Genomic DNA, 19,243 nt, shown 5'->3' with positions numbered 1-19,243 from the left:
GTGTGCAAGTGTAATACTATGAGTGAAATATAGGGGGCAGTAATAAATGAAGTGCCTCAATAGAAATAAATGGATAATGGGGTGCAAGTGAGTGAAACATGGAGGGATAGTGTGTACGTCATGAGGCACAACGTGTATAGCCAGGTAGAAGCCTATTTGTGACGCCTTGATAATTCATAGAGCGGGCTACCCTGCTTGCTATGCCAAACAACAACACAAATGTCACTATAACATGTCAGAAGTTTGTCGAACATTTAGCTACACTTTAATTACTTTACACAGTTTAATATCATCTGGAAAAAAATATATTTTACTGAGAAATCTCTCTTTAAAGTCATTAATAAATAGTAATAATTAAATAAATTAGGGCCCAATATTAACAACTGTGGTACCCCACTTGTAACGGTGACCAAATCTGAGTATGTACCGTTAATAACCACCCTTTACATAACCTCTATAGTTTCAGTGATGTTCTATATAACACAAGTTACTTAGACATGGATTACAATAAAAATTGTAATTTTTGTTAATACTGGTAGGAACATAGAATATTAGTTGCTGTAAAACAAATATGTAAATATGGAAAACTGTTCTTCCTAAACCCACCAGTAGGGCTCTTTATAATATTTTTTGGATACATACACTGGACACAATGTGGCCAAAAGGTGTGATTAAAGATTTTGATATTCACTTTTTTGTAATGCAACTTAGGTGATTACAATAGAGATGGTCGAATCTATGTACAGTACACCTGAAAAATACAAAACAATTGTTAAAATGTGACTATTTAAGTTGTGTACATACAGTATATGTATAAAAAGGAAGAATAATCCAGTTAATTTGCAGACTCATGTCGTTATGGTAAAAAGATAGGTTTTCTTATGTCGATGATCCCATATAGAATAAAGCTGATAGATTACCTGGTTACTAAGCAACATAAAATGGAAGTTACCGTAATTGATGAACTTGACTTGGGTGGAGTCAAAGAGATTTAAATTATAGAGAGTGAAAAAGGCCCTTTGAGTCTTAAAGCCCAGAATTTAATCTAAGTTTTCAGCCTCCGATAGGCAAATTAACCCAACTCAAAACCAGTATTTTTACATGACTCTTTATGAATACAGATGAAGCTAAGTTTATCTTGACTGTGATAACTTGCTGCAGTGTGATATCACACAACAAAAGTCATTGAAAAAACATTTAAAAAGTTGGGGTAAAGTTTCTTGACACTGTGTATTTAATGCATGAAAAGTCAAGATAAAGATGGCTACATCTGTACATAAACCATTATATATCAATTATAAAGTAAGGGGTGTACAAAACATTAATATTACTACTGCTACTGAATTATGATTACATTGCAGACATCAACGAGTGTACAACACAGCAGCAATGTGTTGGAGGACAATGTATAAACACTCCTGGCTCTTTCCGATGTGTCTGTCCTGAAGGCTACAGACTATATAACCAAGGAATCCAACAAATATGTCAAGGTACTTCATAAATATACTGTCCAGCCTTTATGTGTTTATGACTGTTGAACATGACTTTCTATGCATTTATTTTTGTCATTTTAGATATAGATGAATGTTCTCTCTTCCTGGAAATCTGCTCCCCTCATGGCAAGTGTGAGAATTTGGATGGATCATACATGTGCATCTGTGACAGTGGCTTCGCACCTAGTGAAGACCAGAAAAAATGTGAAGGTTAGCACATCATATTAGATGAATAACTTCCTTTACAGGTCTAGATGTTTTACTTGGTCCCTGTTCACATCCTGTTAAGAGGCCACGTTGGATGTATATGTCGGGAGGCTCTCCAGATATATATACGACTGGAGGCTGCTATGTAACCCACTGTAAAGGCAAATGGTGACATAAGTCGTGCGGTATATGATTTTTTTTACTGTATGGCTTTTCATGGAATAACATAGTTACTGTAATGGCGGGGTAGGGAGACAGACAGGTGAGCCCTAATCTACCCGCCACTCAGTCCCTGCCTACTTGCAACGGCCCGTCCTAAGCGACGGCGTACAACTGGGCGACGGTCCCTACGCTCACTAAGTGCACGACAGACAAACAGACAAGGGTAACAGAAGCTAAGGGAAATGGGGCTGTTGCCCACGGCAACCCCGTGAGCAACAAGAGTAGTGAACGAGCCGAGTCAAACCAGGAGTGGACGAGGTACAAAACGCAGAGCAGGAGAATAGTGAACGAGCCGAGTCAAACCAGGAGTGGACGAGGTACAAAACGCAGAGCAGGAGAATAGTCAGTCAAGCCAGGATCAATATGAAGCAGAAGACAAGTAGTAAGCAGCAGCAGGGCCAGGAAACAGACTGAAAGAATCACAGGCAAAGGAGGAGCAGGAAGTGAAGGTATAAATAGACAGAGGGTGGGAGCTAGCTCCGTCTGGCCAGGCTGTGATAGGCTCTCCCACTCCTCAGCCTCCCAGGCTGATTGGTGGAAGAAGTGGTCACTCGACCAGACTTAGGAGCAGGTGCAGAGTGAGTAACCACGGGCGTCGACACAGAAGTTGTGTCAGGCAGATCCTTTACAGTTACTGTCACGAAGGGTTCGTGGACCCACTGGACCGTACCGTCTTGGCGGTAGGGCAGCTGGCCAACAGCACGCAGTTCAAACTCTACAGTTCGTATAGGGTACCTGTGGCAGCTCGGACAGTAGCAAGTCCATGCCTCTGTAGCTTCAGATTAGAACAAGACTGTTGTGTGGTATAGTATCAAATGCTTAGTCTACTAAGCTATTACATTCTACAAAAGGTATATCAACGTATACCGGATGGATGGAGGCCAAAAAGGACACTTTTTTGGTCTTCATCGGATGAATGGAGCCTTATGGATACATTTATCGTATATGCAAGGAGCTAATTCCAGCATATACGCCAAACGTAGGCTTTTAGCGTAATCTGAACAGGGTTTAAGTTTTCTGCTTTATAGTATCTTGCCTACCTCTTTATCTGTTGTTTATTTAAGTTTTAACTGTTTCATTGGCATAGAGATTATAGTCTGTGCCTTTTTACTAAATGTCCTAAATCGTCCCTCATTGGTTTCCCTGGCAGCTTTTGACTGCTCGCCGAAACAAAAGTGGCATGCTCTTTCTTTGAGCGGTTTCCACCTTCAACCTCCCATTAATATAAATGGGAGGCAGAAAAACCCTGCGGTGCTCGTTCGGAGCATTTTTTCTAGCTGTATTTAACGTTTTTGCATTAGATTCGTACGTTTGTTTGTTTTTTAAAAATCACGTAAAAAAAATCCACCACAAATACCGTGGCAACATTTTTTATTAAAAAAACGCTGGCATTTCAAAATATGCTTTAAAATTCCTGAAGGAATTTTAAGGCAGATTTGTTCAGCCAGACAAAAAATGCTGTGTGAACTACCCCTAAAAACAAGTGTTGGCTAATCAGCAGTATTGTTACCTAGTGCTGAGTTCTGGAAGTTAGAACAATTTACTGTTCTAATACATGAAAGTTTTTTTTTAATCACAGATAACCACTTTGATCTGATATTAGATTCAGCCGGCTATGCACTTCCCCTGCAGCGCCCTCTACAGAGAATGTGTAGCATTACATGTTGGGCATTCAGATGAATGGCCATCCATGTAATACATGAATGACTCAAACCTGCCAGAGTAAAAGCCACTGCTTGTTAGCGGCTCGGGCTCATAAAGGCGGGTGCCATTAATATTCCCTAATTGAGCTGATGGGACAACCCCTTTAAGTCCCCCCAGAAAGCAGACAGATGCTTTCTGGTGGGAAAGCATCTGATTTAATAAAAAGCAGACTCCATATTTCTAGAGATTCCAGCTATTCTTTATTTCTGCATTCATTTTTTATTTTATGTATATCACTACTTCTGTGACAGATTACAATTAAAATACAATCTTCTATTTCTGATTTGCTACTCATATATTCTATCTTTGTTTCCACAATTCCAGAAGTTTCTCGTGGTTCAGTACTCAAAGACTGCTTCTTAAGTCTGGATGACACTCTGTTCTGTGACAGTGTTCTTGCAGTGAATGTATCACGAGAGCAGTGCTGTTGTTCCTTGGGTGCAGGATGGGGAGACCACTGTGAGATCTACCCCTGTCCCGTTCACAGATCAGGTATGTTCTATTACAATCCTTTTTGCATTGAAAAGCTCAATCACACATGTCATGATAAAGAGATATGGCTGCAGGGACCCCCACCATATGATGGAATTAGAATTAGAGAGAAGTACGAAAACAATGAACAAATAAATGTTTTTCTGCTGTCTCTGATTGAATCCGTACCTGTATTTTTTTTGGGAAATAATATACTAATCTTAAACTGAATGATTATTAACCCTTTCATGACCAAAGGTCATTGATGCCCCTGTGTCCAGGTCACATTTTCCATTTCTCATATGTATTTCTGTGCAGGACCAGGCTATTTTGAGCCTTCAGGACAAGACACCGTTTAGCCAGCTAGTGATGTGATTTTTGCGATGTTTTTTCCGTAGACAATGCAGGTTTCTTTTTTTAATCATTTTTATACACAACCTTTTTGTTAGGGGGGATTCACACGAGTGTGTATTCGGTCCGTGCGGGCCGCGTGGTTTTCACGCGGCACGCATGGACCAATACAAGTCTATGGGGCAGTACAGACAGTCCGTGCTTTTTGCGCAGCGTTTGTCTGCTGCGCAAAAAGCGCGACAGGTTCAATAACTCTGCGTATTTCGCGCATCACGCACCCATTGAAGTCAATGGGTGCGTGAAAACCACGCAGGTTGCACGGAAGCACTTCCGTGCGAACCGACTGAAACAGCGCACCAGCTGTCAAAAGGATGAATGTTAACAGAGAAGCACCACGTGCTTTTCTGTTTCCGAACATCCAAACGGAGTGTCTTTGCGATGAGCGAAGCCGGACAAGCGAACCGAACTTCACCGGGTTCGGCCGAACTCGTTTTGGCCGAACGTGGCAAAAAAATTATCGGTACGCGACGTCAGGAGATAGTCACTGTCCATGGTGCTGAAAGAGTTAAACTGTTTCAGCACTATGGACAGTGACTTCCGATCCCAATATACATGAACCTGTAGAAAAAAAAATGAAGTTCTGACTTACCGATAACTCCCGCCTTCTTCCTCCAGTCTGACCTCCCGGGATGACAATTCAGTCCAAGTGACAGCTCCAGCCAATCACAGGCCAAGCACAGGCTGCAGCGGTCACATGGACTGGCGCGTCATCCAGGGAGGTGGGGCCCGATGTCGAGAGGCGCGTCACCAAGGACGCGTCACCAAGGACGCGTCACCAAGGCAACGGCCGGGAAGTTCTCGGTAAGTACGAACTTTTTCTTTTTTTTCAACAGGTTTTTCGATATTGTGTTCGGCATGCACTGTCGAGGGTGCTGAAAGAGTTAGCTCTTTCAGCACCTTGGACAGTGACGGGCGTCGACTAGCCTCATCTCTATGATGGCGGCTGCCCGAAAATCACGCAGCCGCGCATCAGACACGGATGACACACGCAGCTGTCAAATGTTTTTTGCTCGCGCAAAACGCAGCGTTGTTTGCGCGCGCAAAAACGCAACGTCCGTCTGTATCTGCCCTCATTTTAGAGTTTTTAGGCTTAAAGTTTGAGAATAATAGTAAAAAATAAACTTTTTTAATTTTAGCTATTTTTTTTCTGGTAATAACATAGTTTTATATATTACTTGTCTATTTTAGGGTAATTGGTTCAGGGCTAGCGTCACGACAATGATTGGCGGGGGGAGCGTTTTTTTTGGGGTGGCTATTTTATGTGTATTTATTATAAAAAATGTTTGCACTTTATGTTAATTTTTTTATTACTATGGTCTGTCACTCAAATGTCAGAAAAGACCTTTGGGGGACTTTATTTTTTTTTACTTTCCTCTTTTACACCATCAGCCCCCTTAGGGCACGTTCAGATGTGGCGGAATTGCTGTTGAATTCCGCTGCGGACAGTCCGCAGTGGAATTCTGCAGCAGCCGTTTTTTACATTCGTTTCTATACATTTTTAGGAAACTTAGTTCAGACGTTGCGGAAAATAACTGTGCGGAAATTAGGCTGTGGTGCAGAATTTTCCCTCCGCAGCATGCTCATTATGTTGCGGAGAAGCAGCGGAATTTCACTGCGGATTTCAGTCTTTGCAATGCAAAATCTGAAATCTGTGGCAAGTCCGCTGTGATATCTGCAACGTCTGAATTACCTGTAAAATATGCAAATATTGCTGCAGATTCATTGCGTGATTGCCCCGAATCAGCACCAACATTTGCAGCGGAAAAATTCTGCCACTCTAAACGTGGCCTTATAGTGACTATTGTCACTAATAGGGCTGTGCTGGGCCTAGTTGGACCCAGCAGCAGTCTGCCACTAACGGAATCCCGGCGCAGCCGATGCCTCTATTCATATACACAACGCTCATTGAGCGCTATGTGTGAGAAAAGAGAAGGTAGAAGCAGCGGAAGCTGCTTCTATCTTCTCCTCAGGGTCTCCGACAGTCACTGACAGCCGGAGACCCGACATTCAGCTGCCAGATCGCTCTGGCAGCAAGCTAAAACCCGCGCCGTAAATACTTTATGGCGCGGATTTTAAGGACAACGACCGCTGGCCGTAAATACACAGCTAGCGGTCGGGAACCGGTTAAACGATAATATCTTTGCAACCGCTTTGAATATCACAACTATTTTTACTTTGTTTGTTTTTTTACAAGACTTATGAGGCTTTCATTTTCTAGATTAGTTTAATTAATTCTATGTTTTTAATTTTTATTATAAGCAGACAAATCACAAAAAATATTAAAAAACACTTTTTTGTAATTTGTTATACCGTTGTTCACCGACATTTGGCATCCATTTTTCATGGATGTTAAAAAAATTGATGAATTTAATTAGTTAGGTTTTTTTTGTCCCAGCTAACTGAAAACACCACAGTGCTCATGGAAATAGTGATCACTGTAAATAGTGCCCATATAGTGCCACCATTTCCACTGTAGATAATGCCCGCATAGATAGCACATCAGTGTCCCCTGTAGGTAGTGCCCATATAATGCCACAGTGCCCATGTAGATAGTGCCACACCCACTGTATATAGCACCCCCTGTAGACAGCACCACACCCCCTGTAGACAGCACCACACCCCCTGTAGATAGCACCACCCCCTGTAGATAGCGTCACCCCCCTGCAGATTGCACCATCCCCCCTGTAGATAGAGCCACCACCCTGTAGATAGCAACATCCCCCTTCATGTAGTGCCACCCGCTGCAAATAGCGACACTTCCCCTGTAGATAGTGCCACTCCCTCTGTAGATAGCAGCCCCACTACCCCCCCTAAATGACAAACCCTTTCTGTAAACAGCACAACTGTAGCTCCCTGTAGGAGTGGAATCCATCTGGCCGGGGATTCCGCTCCTAGAGGGAGCCCCTGATGTCTCTGTCCATATATGGACAGTGACGTCAGGGGTTTACTCTAAATGCGGAATCCCCTGCCTGAGCGTCGGCAGCGCTGTGGCCGGGGATTCCGCTCCAGGAGTAGCACCTGACGTCACTGTCCATATATGGATAGTGACGCTAGGGGCTTCTCCGGTACCGGAATCCCCGGCCGACACTCTGACCGGGGATTCCACTACTGAAGAAGGCGCTGGCATCACTATCCATATATGGACAGTTTCGTCAGTGGCTCCAAGAGTGGAATCCCCGGTGTCAGATCGCTCTGTGCTATTTACAGCAGGGTGGGAACACTATCTACAGCAGGGGTGTAGAGACGTCGGGGGCTCCCTCTACTCTGCAGTATTTACACAATGTGTGAACTCACTCTAAGGGTATGTTCACACGCCCTATTTACGGACGCAATTCGGGCGTTTTACGCCGCAAATTACGTCTGAAAATACGGCTCCAAACCGCCGGCAAACATCTGCCCATTGAAATCAATGGGTCTTACGATGTTCTGTGCATACAGGCTTTTTTTTTTACACGCCACCTATGGGTGACCTCATCGTTCCCACCCAGCTTCTTTCACTGCAGACACACAGCGTGACGTCACCCACAGGTCCTTCAACCTTGGCGTCGGACGAGAGAAGACACATCGGCTCCAGGCGTCCGAGAGGGTACAGTTGAATCTGCAGCAGCATCACCGTGTGCAGGTAAGCATAGTAAACTCCCTAGAGGCGAGCATATTACCCTCTCGGACGCATGGAGCCGATGTATCTTCTCTGACCGACGCCAAGGTTGAAGGACCTGTGAGTGACGTCACGCTGTGTGTCTGCAGTGAAAGAAGCTGGGTGGGAACGATGAGAAGTGTATGACGCTGATTTGTCAGTGTCATACACTTCTATTCACAACGCCCAGTTGGTAAAAACACAATACACGCCCAGTTGGTAAAAACACAATACACGCCCAGTTGGTAAAACGAGAAAACACGCCCAGTTGTCCATTGAAAAGCTTATTTGCATAAATCTAAAATTGCTCATAACTTGGGCAAAAATGATCATTTTTAAAAAAAAAACAACTTTGCTGTTATCTACATTGCAGCGCCGATCACATTCAATAGGGGATAGGGATTTTATAATCTGGTGACAGAGCCTCTTTAAGTCCCAGAAATTCCTGGATTTTAAGGCCTTGTAAACACATCGCAGAATTGCTGCAGATTTTGCATGTATTTTTCAAGCTAACCAGGAACGAAACCTAAGCAGAAAAATAGCTCAAAGGAAGGCCTAATAGGTCTGTTCTCCTGGATCCAATAATGGTTTTGGCTTAAAAAAAATACATGCAAAATCTGCAGCAAATCTGCACTGTGTGAACAAGGCCTAATAGTTCCCATTAGTGGTTCACAGCCCAATACTGTTTACCATGGCAAAAGTTTGCTTTCTCTTTTCCTTTCAACTTTATTCTTCATCCTTTCTTTTTTCATGGAAATGAAATATAGATACGATAACATTATGCAACTATAGAATTGGTGCTTGTGGATAGATTGTTCATCAATGTAACAACACATTAGTCCGATTTCTACTTTTATAATTTTTATGAGATGTCAACATACAATCATGGTGTTCCTTGTTGAGTAACTTGCTTTTTCTTTTCTTCAGTCGAGTTCCTTTCACTCTGCCCAGATGGGATTGGCTTCATTGTTGACCTTGATATTATGAGTTATGGTATTCCCACATATCGAGGTAAGGAACAGGTGTTCAGATGATGTACATGCTAATAAGAACTTTTATAAAATAGTAGAACTATCAAGTATTTTATATATGATGAGAAATTGTAACTCAAATGCACCACATTCCTGGTATCACTATGAAATATTGTGAAAATGTGTCCAGATAACATATTATTTTATGAGTGACTAAGTTTACGTGTTGATAAGCTATAGAAGGCACCATCATATTTCAAACTCACAGAATCATGTAAATGAACCCTAAAATACAGTTTAAATTTGGATTTATCATTGTCCATTTATTTTGACATGTGTTAATGTGGGTAGTTGCATTTGGCTACTGCTATGGCTAGGGGTTGTGGGAGGTTTATACTTTACTGGGATTTTTTTATTACAGTATGTCCCCCACAGGGTAACAGGAAAACACTAGTTAGACCTAGCAGCTTTTCACATGACTAGAATCGTGTAGAGCAAATGATCACGACAAGGACCAACCAAGAAAGCACATTTCTTTTCCTGCTGTTGTGTACAGTGCTCAATGCAAAAAAGTCAATATAAATAAACCATTTCTGCCTTCCTAAACAGGTGTTTTCTGATAGCCAGCACCTGACCTACAGTTACAAAATAAAATTTTAGGCCAGGTTCCCACGTAGCGTAAACGCTGTGAAATTTCCGCAACTAAATTGTTGTGTTTGCGGATATTCCGCAGCATTTATAGTAGCAGCAAAGTAGACGAGATTTAGAAAATCTTATGCCCACGCTGCGGAAAAAAACCTGCAGCGTAAGGCCCTGTTCACACTGAGTTTTTTTACAAGTTTTTTGACGCGGAAACCGCGCCAAAAAAATCCTCCAAAACCGCCCGAAAATGCCTCCCATTGATTTCAATGGGAGTTGGACGAGTTTTTTTTACCGCGAGTAAAAAAAACGCGTCGCTGTAAAAAGAAGCGTCATGACCCATCTTGAGGCGGTTTCCGCCTCCAAAACCCCATTTCAATCAGTCAGAAAGAGGAAAAAAAAACCTCGACGAGTGTTTTGACCTACTGGAGCAGTTTTTGCAGGAGGAATTTTCACCAGTGATTGAGTAGCTGAAGTTCAATAATTCGATTATGAAAGCATTGAGAAAAATGGGTGGTCTAGATCAATTACATTGGCCTATGGAAGTACCAAGCCAAATTGTGAACCCAAGGCACTATGCAAAAAAAAAATATATATCGAAATATTTCTGTCACATTTCTGTCTTTTATAGATATCGATGAGTGTGAGCTATTTGGACAAGAAATTTGCAAGGAAGGAAAGTGTGTGAATACACAACCCAGCTATGAATGTTACTGTAAACATGGGTACTATTATGATACCCGATTACTACAATGTATGGGTAAGGAAATTACACTATAATTGAAGCTGTATGTGCAATATTTGTGGTGCAGTACCCGTTTGAATTCAGGGGAGCAGAATGAAAAGTTTTCATTCGTGGTTCTGTGTGTAAGGTATGGTGGAAGGGGAGAAGCTGCAAGAGATAGTAGCCTTCCAGTGACTTTTCTATATGTTGTACAGGAACTTTTCTATATGTTATCATCCCTCAGGGCCGGCCTTAGCGGTGTGCGACCTGTCAGAGTGCACAGGGCGCTGCACCCTCCCAGTATGTAGGGGGCGCCACTGGCCTCTGCTCTGTCCTCTACATAAACACACACACACACACACACACACACACACACACACACACACCAAGAGCGAGGCAGAGGAGCGGAGGAAGCTCCGTCCACACCCTGTCCCTGAAAGAAACCTGTGAGTCTGTCAGCAAGGAGAGATGGTAAGTGCCTATGTGTGTGTAAATATGTGTCTGTATGTGTATATGTTCCAGTATGTGTGTCTACATATTTGTCTGCATGTGTATAGATGTCTCTGTGTACGTGTGTACATGCGTGTGTGTGGGTGTGTGTGTATATATATATATTTCTCAGTGTGTTTATATGGGCATGTGTGGATATAGTTATTACTGTGTGTTATCTGTGGTGTTATATAGGACTGCAGATAACATCCACTACGTTATCTGTACTCAGAGAGTTATCACTGCATGAAATCTGTGGTGTTACATATGTAGGACTGCAGGTAAGGGCCTGTTCACATCACCATTGCCCTTCCGTTGAGGGGTTCCGTTTGAGGTTTCTATGTGGTAAACCCATCAACGGAAAGGCAAATGCAAAGCTAAGCTTCCGTTTCCCTCACCATTGACATTAATGGTGATGGAAACGTTGCTAAAGGTTTCCATTTGTCACCATTGTGAATGGGTTCCGTTGTTTTGACGGAATCAATAGCGCAGTCGACGGAACACCTCAACGGAAGGGCAACGATGGTGTGAACACTGTTATCACTGTGTGTTATCTGTTGTGTTACATAGGACTGCAGGTAACATCTACTACATTATCTGTACTCAGAGAGTTATCACTGTGTGTTATCTGTCGTGTTACATAGGACTGCAGGTAATATCTACTACATTATCTGTACTCAGAGAGTTATCACTGTGTATTATCTGTACACACATAATGCATTATCTGTACTGTGTATATATGTGTCTATATGGGTCTGTGTGCATGTGTCTTTGTGCTCGTATATATGTTCCTTTTATGTATTTGTATATGTTCGTGTGTGTATGTGTGTCTGTATGTCTATATATTTACCTTTATGTATGTACAGTCGTGGACAAAATTGTTGGAACCCTTCTGTTAAAGAAAGGAAAACCCACAATGGTCACTGAAATAACTTGAAACTGGCAAAAGTAGTAATACATTTAAATTTACTGAAAATCAATTAATGTAAATCAGACATTGCTTTTGAATTGTGGTTCAACAGAAAATTATAAATAAATAAATAGTGAAACTACCCTGGACAAAAATGATGGTACCTTTAACTTAATATTTTGTTGCACAACCTTTTGAGGCAATCACTGCAAACAAATGAATTCTGTAACTCTCAATGAGACTTAGGGGGGATTCACACGAGCGTGTATTCGGTCCGTGCGGGCCGCGTGGTTTTCACGCGGCACGCATGGACCAATACAAGTCTATGGGGCAGTACAGACAGTCCGTGCTTTTTGCGCAGCGTTTGTCTGCTGCGCAAAAAGCGCGACAGGTTCAATAACTCTGCGTATTTCGCGCATCACGCACCCATTGAAGTCAATGGGTGCGTGAAAATCACGCGCACCACACGGAAGCACTTCCGTGGGACGAGCGTGATTCGCGCAACAGCAGTGAAAAGGATGAATGAAAACAGAAAAGCACCACGTGCTTTTCTGTTTCCAAGCATCCAAACGGAGTGTCTTTGCGAGGAGCGAACCCCGACAACCGAGGCAAACTTCACCGGGTTCGGCCAAACTCGTTTTGGCCGAACCCGGCAAAAAAATTTCCGGTCCGCGACGTCGGGAGAGATTCACTGTGCATGGTGCTGAAAGAGTTAAACTGTTTCAGCACCATGGACAGTGACTTGCGATCCCAAAATACATGAACCTGTAAAAAAAAAACGAAGTTCTAACTTACCGATTACTCCTGTCTCCTTCCTGCAGTCCGACCTCCCGGGATGACACTTCAGTTCAAGTGACAGCTCCAGCCAATCACAGGCCAAGCACAGGCTGCAGCCAATCACAGGCTGCAGCGGTCACTTGGACTGCCGCGTCTTCCAGGGAGGTGGGGCCCGATGTCAAGAGAGGCGCGTCACCAAGGACGCGTCACCAAGGACGCGTCACCAAGGCAACGGCCGGGAAGTTCTCGGTAAGTAGGAACTTTATCTTTTTTTTTAACAGGTTTTTCGCTGTTGTGTTCGGCATTCACTGTCGAGGGTGCTGAAAGAGTTAGCTCTTTCAGCACCTTGGACAGTGACGGGCGTCGACAAGCCTCATCTCTATGATGCCGGCTGCGCGAAAATCACGCAGCCGCGCATCAGACACGCATGACACACGCAGCTGTCAAATGGTTTTTGCGCTCGCAAAACGCCGCGTTGTTTGCGCGCGCAAAAACGCAACGCTCGTGTGAATCTCCCCTTAGGCTCCTGTCCACAGGTATGTTGGCGCACTCCTCATGAGCAAACTGCTCCAGCTGTCTCAGGTGTGAAGGGTTCCTTCTCCAAGCTGCAGGTTTCAGCTCCTTCCACAGATGTTCAATAAGATCTAGATCAGGGCTCATAGAAGGCCACTTCAGAATAGTCCAATGCTTTGCTCTTAGGGTATGTGCACACACACTAATTACGTCCGGAATTGACGGACGTATTTCGGCCGCAAGTAGTGGACCGAACACAGTGCAGGGAGCCGGGCTCCTAGCATCATACTTATGTACGATGCTAGGAGTCCCTGCCTCTCCGTGGAACTACTGTCCCGTACTGAAAACATGATTACAGTACGGGACAGTTGTCCTGCAGCGAGGCAGGGACTCCTAGCATCGTACATAACTATGATGCTAGGAGCCCGGCTCCCTGCACTGTGTTCGGTCCGGGACTTGCAGCCGAAATACGTCCGTCAATTACGGACGTAATTAGTGTGTGTGCATATACCCTTAGCCATTCTTGGATTTTTTTAGCTGTATGTTTTGGGTCATTATCCTGTTGGAGGACCCATGACATGCGACTGAGACCAAGCTTTCTGACACTGGGCAGCACATTTAGCTCCAGAATGCCTAAACATAACCGATACGGATAATTCAAATGGTATCCCAGGAGCACAGAACAACTTCCAAAGAGATTAGAGGTTACCCTCATTTTTGTCCAGGCCAGTTTCATTCGTTTTTTTTTATTTTTTTTATTTTCTGTTGAACCACAATTCAAAAGCAATGTCTGATTTACATTAGTTGGTTTTCAGTCAATTAAAATGTATTATTACTTTTGTCAGCTTCAAGTTATTTCAGTGACCATTGTGGGTTTTCCTTTCTTTAACGGAAGGGTACCAACAATTTTGTCCACGACTGTATATATTCCAGAATGTGTGTATATATGTATTTGCCTGTTTTGTCTAAATATCTGCCTTTATGTATGTTCCAGTATGTGCATGCCTATATATGTGGTTAATTTTTGGTTTGTGGAGGACAGCAATAGAAAATACCACACAGGGCGCCATCCAACCTAAGGCTGGCCCTGTCACTCCTCTTACCAATCAGGGAGGATATGTGCTTTCTGATTGTCACATTTAGGCCGGGTTCATACTACGAGGTCAAAATATGTTTTTTTTCTGCGAACTGGCATAAGTGGCATGTATAACCGCTACACATCTTTAGCTTTTATTTTGAAGAGGTGCATCACAGGCTCTGCTTGGGTCAAACTTATACACAAAGATTAATTGTTATGCATTTTTTACTAAATAATATGCTTTGATTAAAAATTGCATGAAGTTGTCCATGAGTGTAATGTGCTAGGTAGTGTTTTCCCAATGTGCTGGATGTCTACTTGCAGAAAATATATTAGGTATGGGAGTATAAGATGATTTTTCTATTTTTTAATTCAGGTTTTATTTGTGTATGTGAAAAGTGTGAAAATTGTCCAGGCAGCAAAATGGTTAAACAACTAGCAATATCCATCTCACAACAGCCATTTATAATCTGCATGAACCCTTCTAGGGAGGGGATAATATAGACAGCGCAGTGTGCCAGGACAGGAATAATGTTTATACCCAAAACTTCCTGTACTCACTAGATCTACACCACTATAACTCCACTCAGGTAAAGGTATGCTCCAATTAGTTAAGAATGTTAAAATTACTTTTGTTCCCTCCAAAAACCAATAAAAACAATCCAACAAAGGTCAGGATCTCACAAATTGTTTTGGTGCAGTTTCTGGCTCGGTTTTTTGAGCCAAAGCCGGAAGTTGATTCTAAAGAAAGCAAAAATATAAAAGAAAAGACTGATACATCTCTTTTATTTTGTGACCACTTCTGTGTTTGGCTAAAAAAGCCAGAACCCGCCACAAAAACTACATCAATCCTGTGAGTGTGTGATCCTGGCCTAATGCTGCTCCTGCCTGTCAAAGTCCATTATCCCAGTTTACATATAAATTGGTCCAGACTGTTGTAACAGCTTACAGTCAGCTTCAAAACTTAAGATATCCTACAATTCTTAAAATGGATATAATTGTAGACTGTAAACTCATGTAGAAAATCTTTTCATATTTTATCCTATAGATGTAGATGAGTGTGTAGATGAGTCAAACTGCATAAATGGCCAGTGCATTAATACTCGAGGCTCCTTCTACTGTCGCTGCTCTCTTCATATGCAATATCATGCTGAACACAAGCGCTGCATGCCCAATCCTGAACTAGGTAAGAACTGAATATTTTCCGAAATTCTACTTTTATCATATCCTCAAATATCCTAACACTGTTTAATACCTGTATAGCAGTGTTAGGCCCCATGCACACGACCGTGCCCGCAATCACGGCCCGCAATTGCGGGCACGGCCGGCCGCTGACTGACAGCCGCATTTTCGGGCCGTGCTCCCATACAAAGCATGGGAGCACGGCCCGCAAAATGCGAAAGAACGGACATGTTCCAGAATTCCCGGGAACATTTCCACGGCACGGACACCCTTCCGTAGTGCTACGGAAAGGTGTCCGCGTTCAATGAAAGTGAATGTGTCCGTTTTTGCGGACCGCAATTGCGGTCCGCAAAAACTGAGGTTTTTTACGGTCGTGTGCATGGGGCCTTATGGTGTATCTTATTATGGATCACTGTTTGAATTTTTGTATACTATGTTTTTAACTTGTTTGTCTTCCCCTTTTTGGTGTCAATAAAAATATTGTTACTGTTTTGATACAATTTTGGAGGTGCATGTCAATTTTTTTTGCCCTACTATCTCTGGTAGTTTTATTCGTTTGTTCTAGGGCATAGACTTTGCACTCCATAGGTAGGCGGTGTGCCTGCCCATTCCTGGTTTTTGATACAGTACATATATACAGCACAAGCACATATACAGTTTAAGCCCTGCCATATAAGTTTGTACGACATAAAACTACAGGTACCAGTATGGACTGAACAATGGTAAGCATATTCTGGGAGTTGCTGTTTCACAAAAAAGAATGATACACCGATCATATCGCTGCAGATCATACAGTGATTACAGTACTAATCAGTCACAGGGAGAATAAATATTTACATTTAGTGACTCAGAGGTAACATCTTCTCAGATTGGAGTCATTTTTTCTCTTTTCTTCTCCGTCTGGTCCAGACCTTCATGACAGAGCCTCCTAGCCACTACCCATTTCTGCAGAGTTTGCCAAACAGATGTCTTCAGCTCCTCACTTTTCCAACATTTCCGCACCTATAAACAAAGATAAAATTCTCATGGTGCCACATTCTATGCCACTGAATATAATAGTACCATACACTGTGCCCCTCAATATAATAGTACAATACACTGTGTCCCTGAATAAAATACTTTTATTTGATATACATAAAAAAAAAAAAAATGTTTTTATTGCACTAGGTATTCCTTTCCACCTAAAAAAAAAAAAATGGTTTGAGACTAGGGCAATTTTAACTGGTATAAACTTTATTGAACACCAGCATTAGACCTAGTGTAGGAAACCAGTATTTCCACCCTTCCTGAGCAGAAACACCTGCAATATTGTCCCTAGTATTCCTGCACTAAAACTGACATCCAGATAGATGGATTATATCTCGACGCGTTTCACCTACAGCATAACCCACAGGCACCTCAGGAGACTGTTATTATTTTGACACACAAACACAGATAACAGATTTGAACGCCAGCGTTATATCTAACCCCGGTGGCCACGATGAGAGCGACACGCAGCGACCAGAATGCGAATAAATAAAGGCTAAGCTCCGCCATCAGTCTGATGACATGCGCCGGGGCTCCCTCCAACCCTCTGCAAGAGCAAATAGGATCACAGACACAGCACACGTCATATTAAACGCCACAGGGGGCTAGACTGTTGCTCGGTAATCTTACAAACAAATAACTAGTGTATTTACGCTACTATTGCTGACAGTACAGCGTGTTTTCTTTAGCTGTAACCGATTCTAATTGATGTTTCTCCCATTCTGTAACCTCTATTTATTAATCTAATGGGGAATGATCTTATATTACCCCACTAGACCACCAATAGACCGTTTCAGCCTTACCTCCATTATAGATTCAACATATTAACAAAACTAGGGAGTGTCAACTCCAGCCTAGTCTTGAGAAATAATGTAGTTCACTGCCTGCCAATACAATCTAATCTTAAATACATGATATTCATTCAATTATTGTCCATTATTTATTCCATTGGAATGTCACCTTGTACTGCAATTGACAAACCCAGGACTAAAGGCAATCAACTAGGTATACCCATTGAACATATGTTGCATTCTATTAGGCATAATATTCTATTGAGTTGAAATTCCTTATTGCATTCTATTCTATTTGGCCCCATGCACACAACCGTAAAAACCGCGGACCGTACTACGGTCTGTTGGACCATATATCTAAGCTTACTACAAGGCAGGCTTAGATACAGGACCCCAGCAGACAGTAATCTTATACTGTATAAAATTACTGTCTGCTGGGGTCCTGTATCTAACCTTAACATGTGGAAGGCTTAGATACAGGGACCAACAGACAGTATCACACATGGGCCCTGTATCTAAGCCCATGTGTGATGCTGTCTGTTGGACCATGTATCTAAGCTTATCACAAGGCAGGCTTAGATAAAGGACTCCAGCAAACAGTAATCTTATACAGTATACATGGGCCCTGTATCTAAGCCTACCACATGTGTTACTAATGTGTTATTTTTTATGTTTGTGTTTTTTTTACTGGTTTGGTCGTTGGACTACGTCGGATTCGAGGACTACTTCAATGGTTAATGAGGGTTGTGTGTTTTTTTTTATTTAATAAAATATATTTTTTCTATGTCTTTGTATTTTCTTTTAAACTTTATTACTACTGCCTTAGTAATGGCCACTGGCTGATTAACAGCATCCATTACTAAGGCGGGGCTTAGTATTAGCCGGTCCAGAGGCTAACATTATTACCCCGGTACCCACCGCCACCAGGGGTACCGGGAAGAGCTGGGTATGATTCAGTACCCGACCATCTGTAGTGATGGCCCTTCCCACCCTGGTAATGCTAGCCAGATGCTGTGTTGTATTTGGCTGGTTATCAAAAATAGGGGGGACCCCATGTCTTTTTTTTTTATTTTTTAACCCCTTAAGGACACAGCCTGTTTTGGCCTTCAGGACACAGCCTATTTTTTCAAATCTGACATGTGTCACTTTATGTGGTAATAACTCCGGAATGCTTTTACCTATCCAAGCGATTCTGAGATTGTTTTCTCGTGACATATTGTACTCTATGTTAGTGAAAAAATTTGGTCGATAAATTCAATATTTATTTGTGAAAAACTTCAAATTTTAGCAAAAATGTGCAAAAATTAGCATTTTTCTAAATTTAAATGTATTTGCTTGTGAAACACATAGTAATACCACACAAAATAGTTACTAGTTACCATTTCCTATATGTCTACTTTATGTTTGCATCATTTTTTTTCACGTACTTTTATTTTTCTAGGACGTTACGAGGCTTAGAAATTTAGCAGCAATTTCTCATATTTTCAATAAAATTTCAAAAGGCTATTTTTTCAGGGACCAGTTCAGTTCTGAAGTGGCTTTGAGGGCCTTATATATTAGAAAGTCCCCATAAATCACCCCATTTTGAAAACTGTACCCCTCAAGGTATTCAAAACCACATTCAGAAAATATTTTAACCCTTTAGGCGTTTCACAGGAATTAAGGCAAAGTAGAGGTGAAATTTGCAAATTTCATTTATTTTGCCGAAATTCATTTGTAATAAAAAAAAATCTGTAACACAGAAGGTTTTACCAGGGAAACGCAACTCAATATTTATTGCCCAGATTCTGCAGATTTTAGAAATATCCAACATGTGGCCCTAGTGTCCTAATGGACTGAAGCACAGGCCTCAGAAGCAAAGGAGCAGCTAGTGGATTTCGGGGCCTCCTTTTTTTAGGAATATATTTTAGGCACCATGTCAGGTTTGAGGAGGTCTTGTGGTACCTAAACAGCCGAAACCCCCCCAAAGTGACCCCATTTTGGAAACTACACCCCTCA

At 42.2% G+C, this 19,243-nt stretch overlaps 1 protein-coding gene across 1 annotated transcript in view; it reads left to right on the top strand.

Moving 5' to 3' along the window:
• The window catches only part of LTBP3 (latent transforming growth factor beta binding protein 3), a 153,051-nt gene that overhangs the window by 111,118 nt on the left and 22,690 nt on the right, over nucleotides 1-19,243 (top strand). The window contains exons 15-20 of the mRNA XM_075837463.1: nucleotides 1,362-1,490; nucleotides 1,575-1,703; nucleotides 3,951-4,118; nucleotides 9,073-9,156; nucleotides 10,387-10,515; nucleotides 15,295-15,432. Coding sequence (XP_075693578.1) covers nucleotides 1,362-1,490; nucleotides 1,575-1,703; nucleotides 3,951-4,118; nucleotides 9,073-9,156; nucleotides 10,387-10,515; nucleotides 15,295-15,432 — 777 coding nt within the window. The remainder of the gene's footprint in view (nucleotides 1-1,361; nucleotides 1,491-1,574; nucleotides 1,704-3,950; nucleotides 4,119-9,072; nucleotides 9,157-10,386; nucleotides 10,516-15,294; nucleotides 15,433-19,243) is intronic.

Source organism: Rhinoderma darwinii, chromosome 9, assembly GCF_050947455.1.
Source record: "Rhinoderma darwinii isolate aRhiDar2 chromosome 9, aRhiDar2.hap1, whole genome shotgun sequence".
Classification (NCBI taxonomy): Eukaryota; Metazoa; Chordata; class Amphibia; order Anura; family Rhinodermatidae; genus Rhinoderma; species Rhinoderma darwinii.
This window is presented reverse-complemented; position numbering and strand designations above follow the sequence as displayed.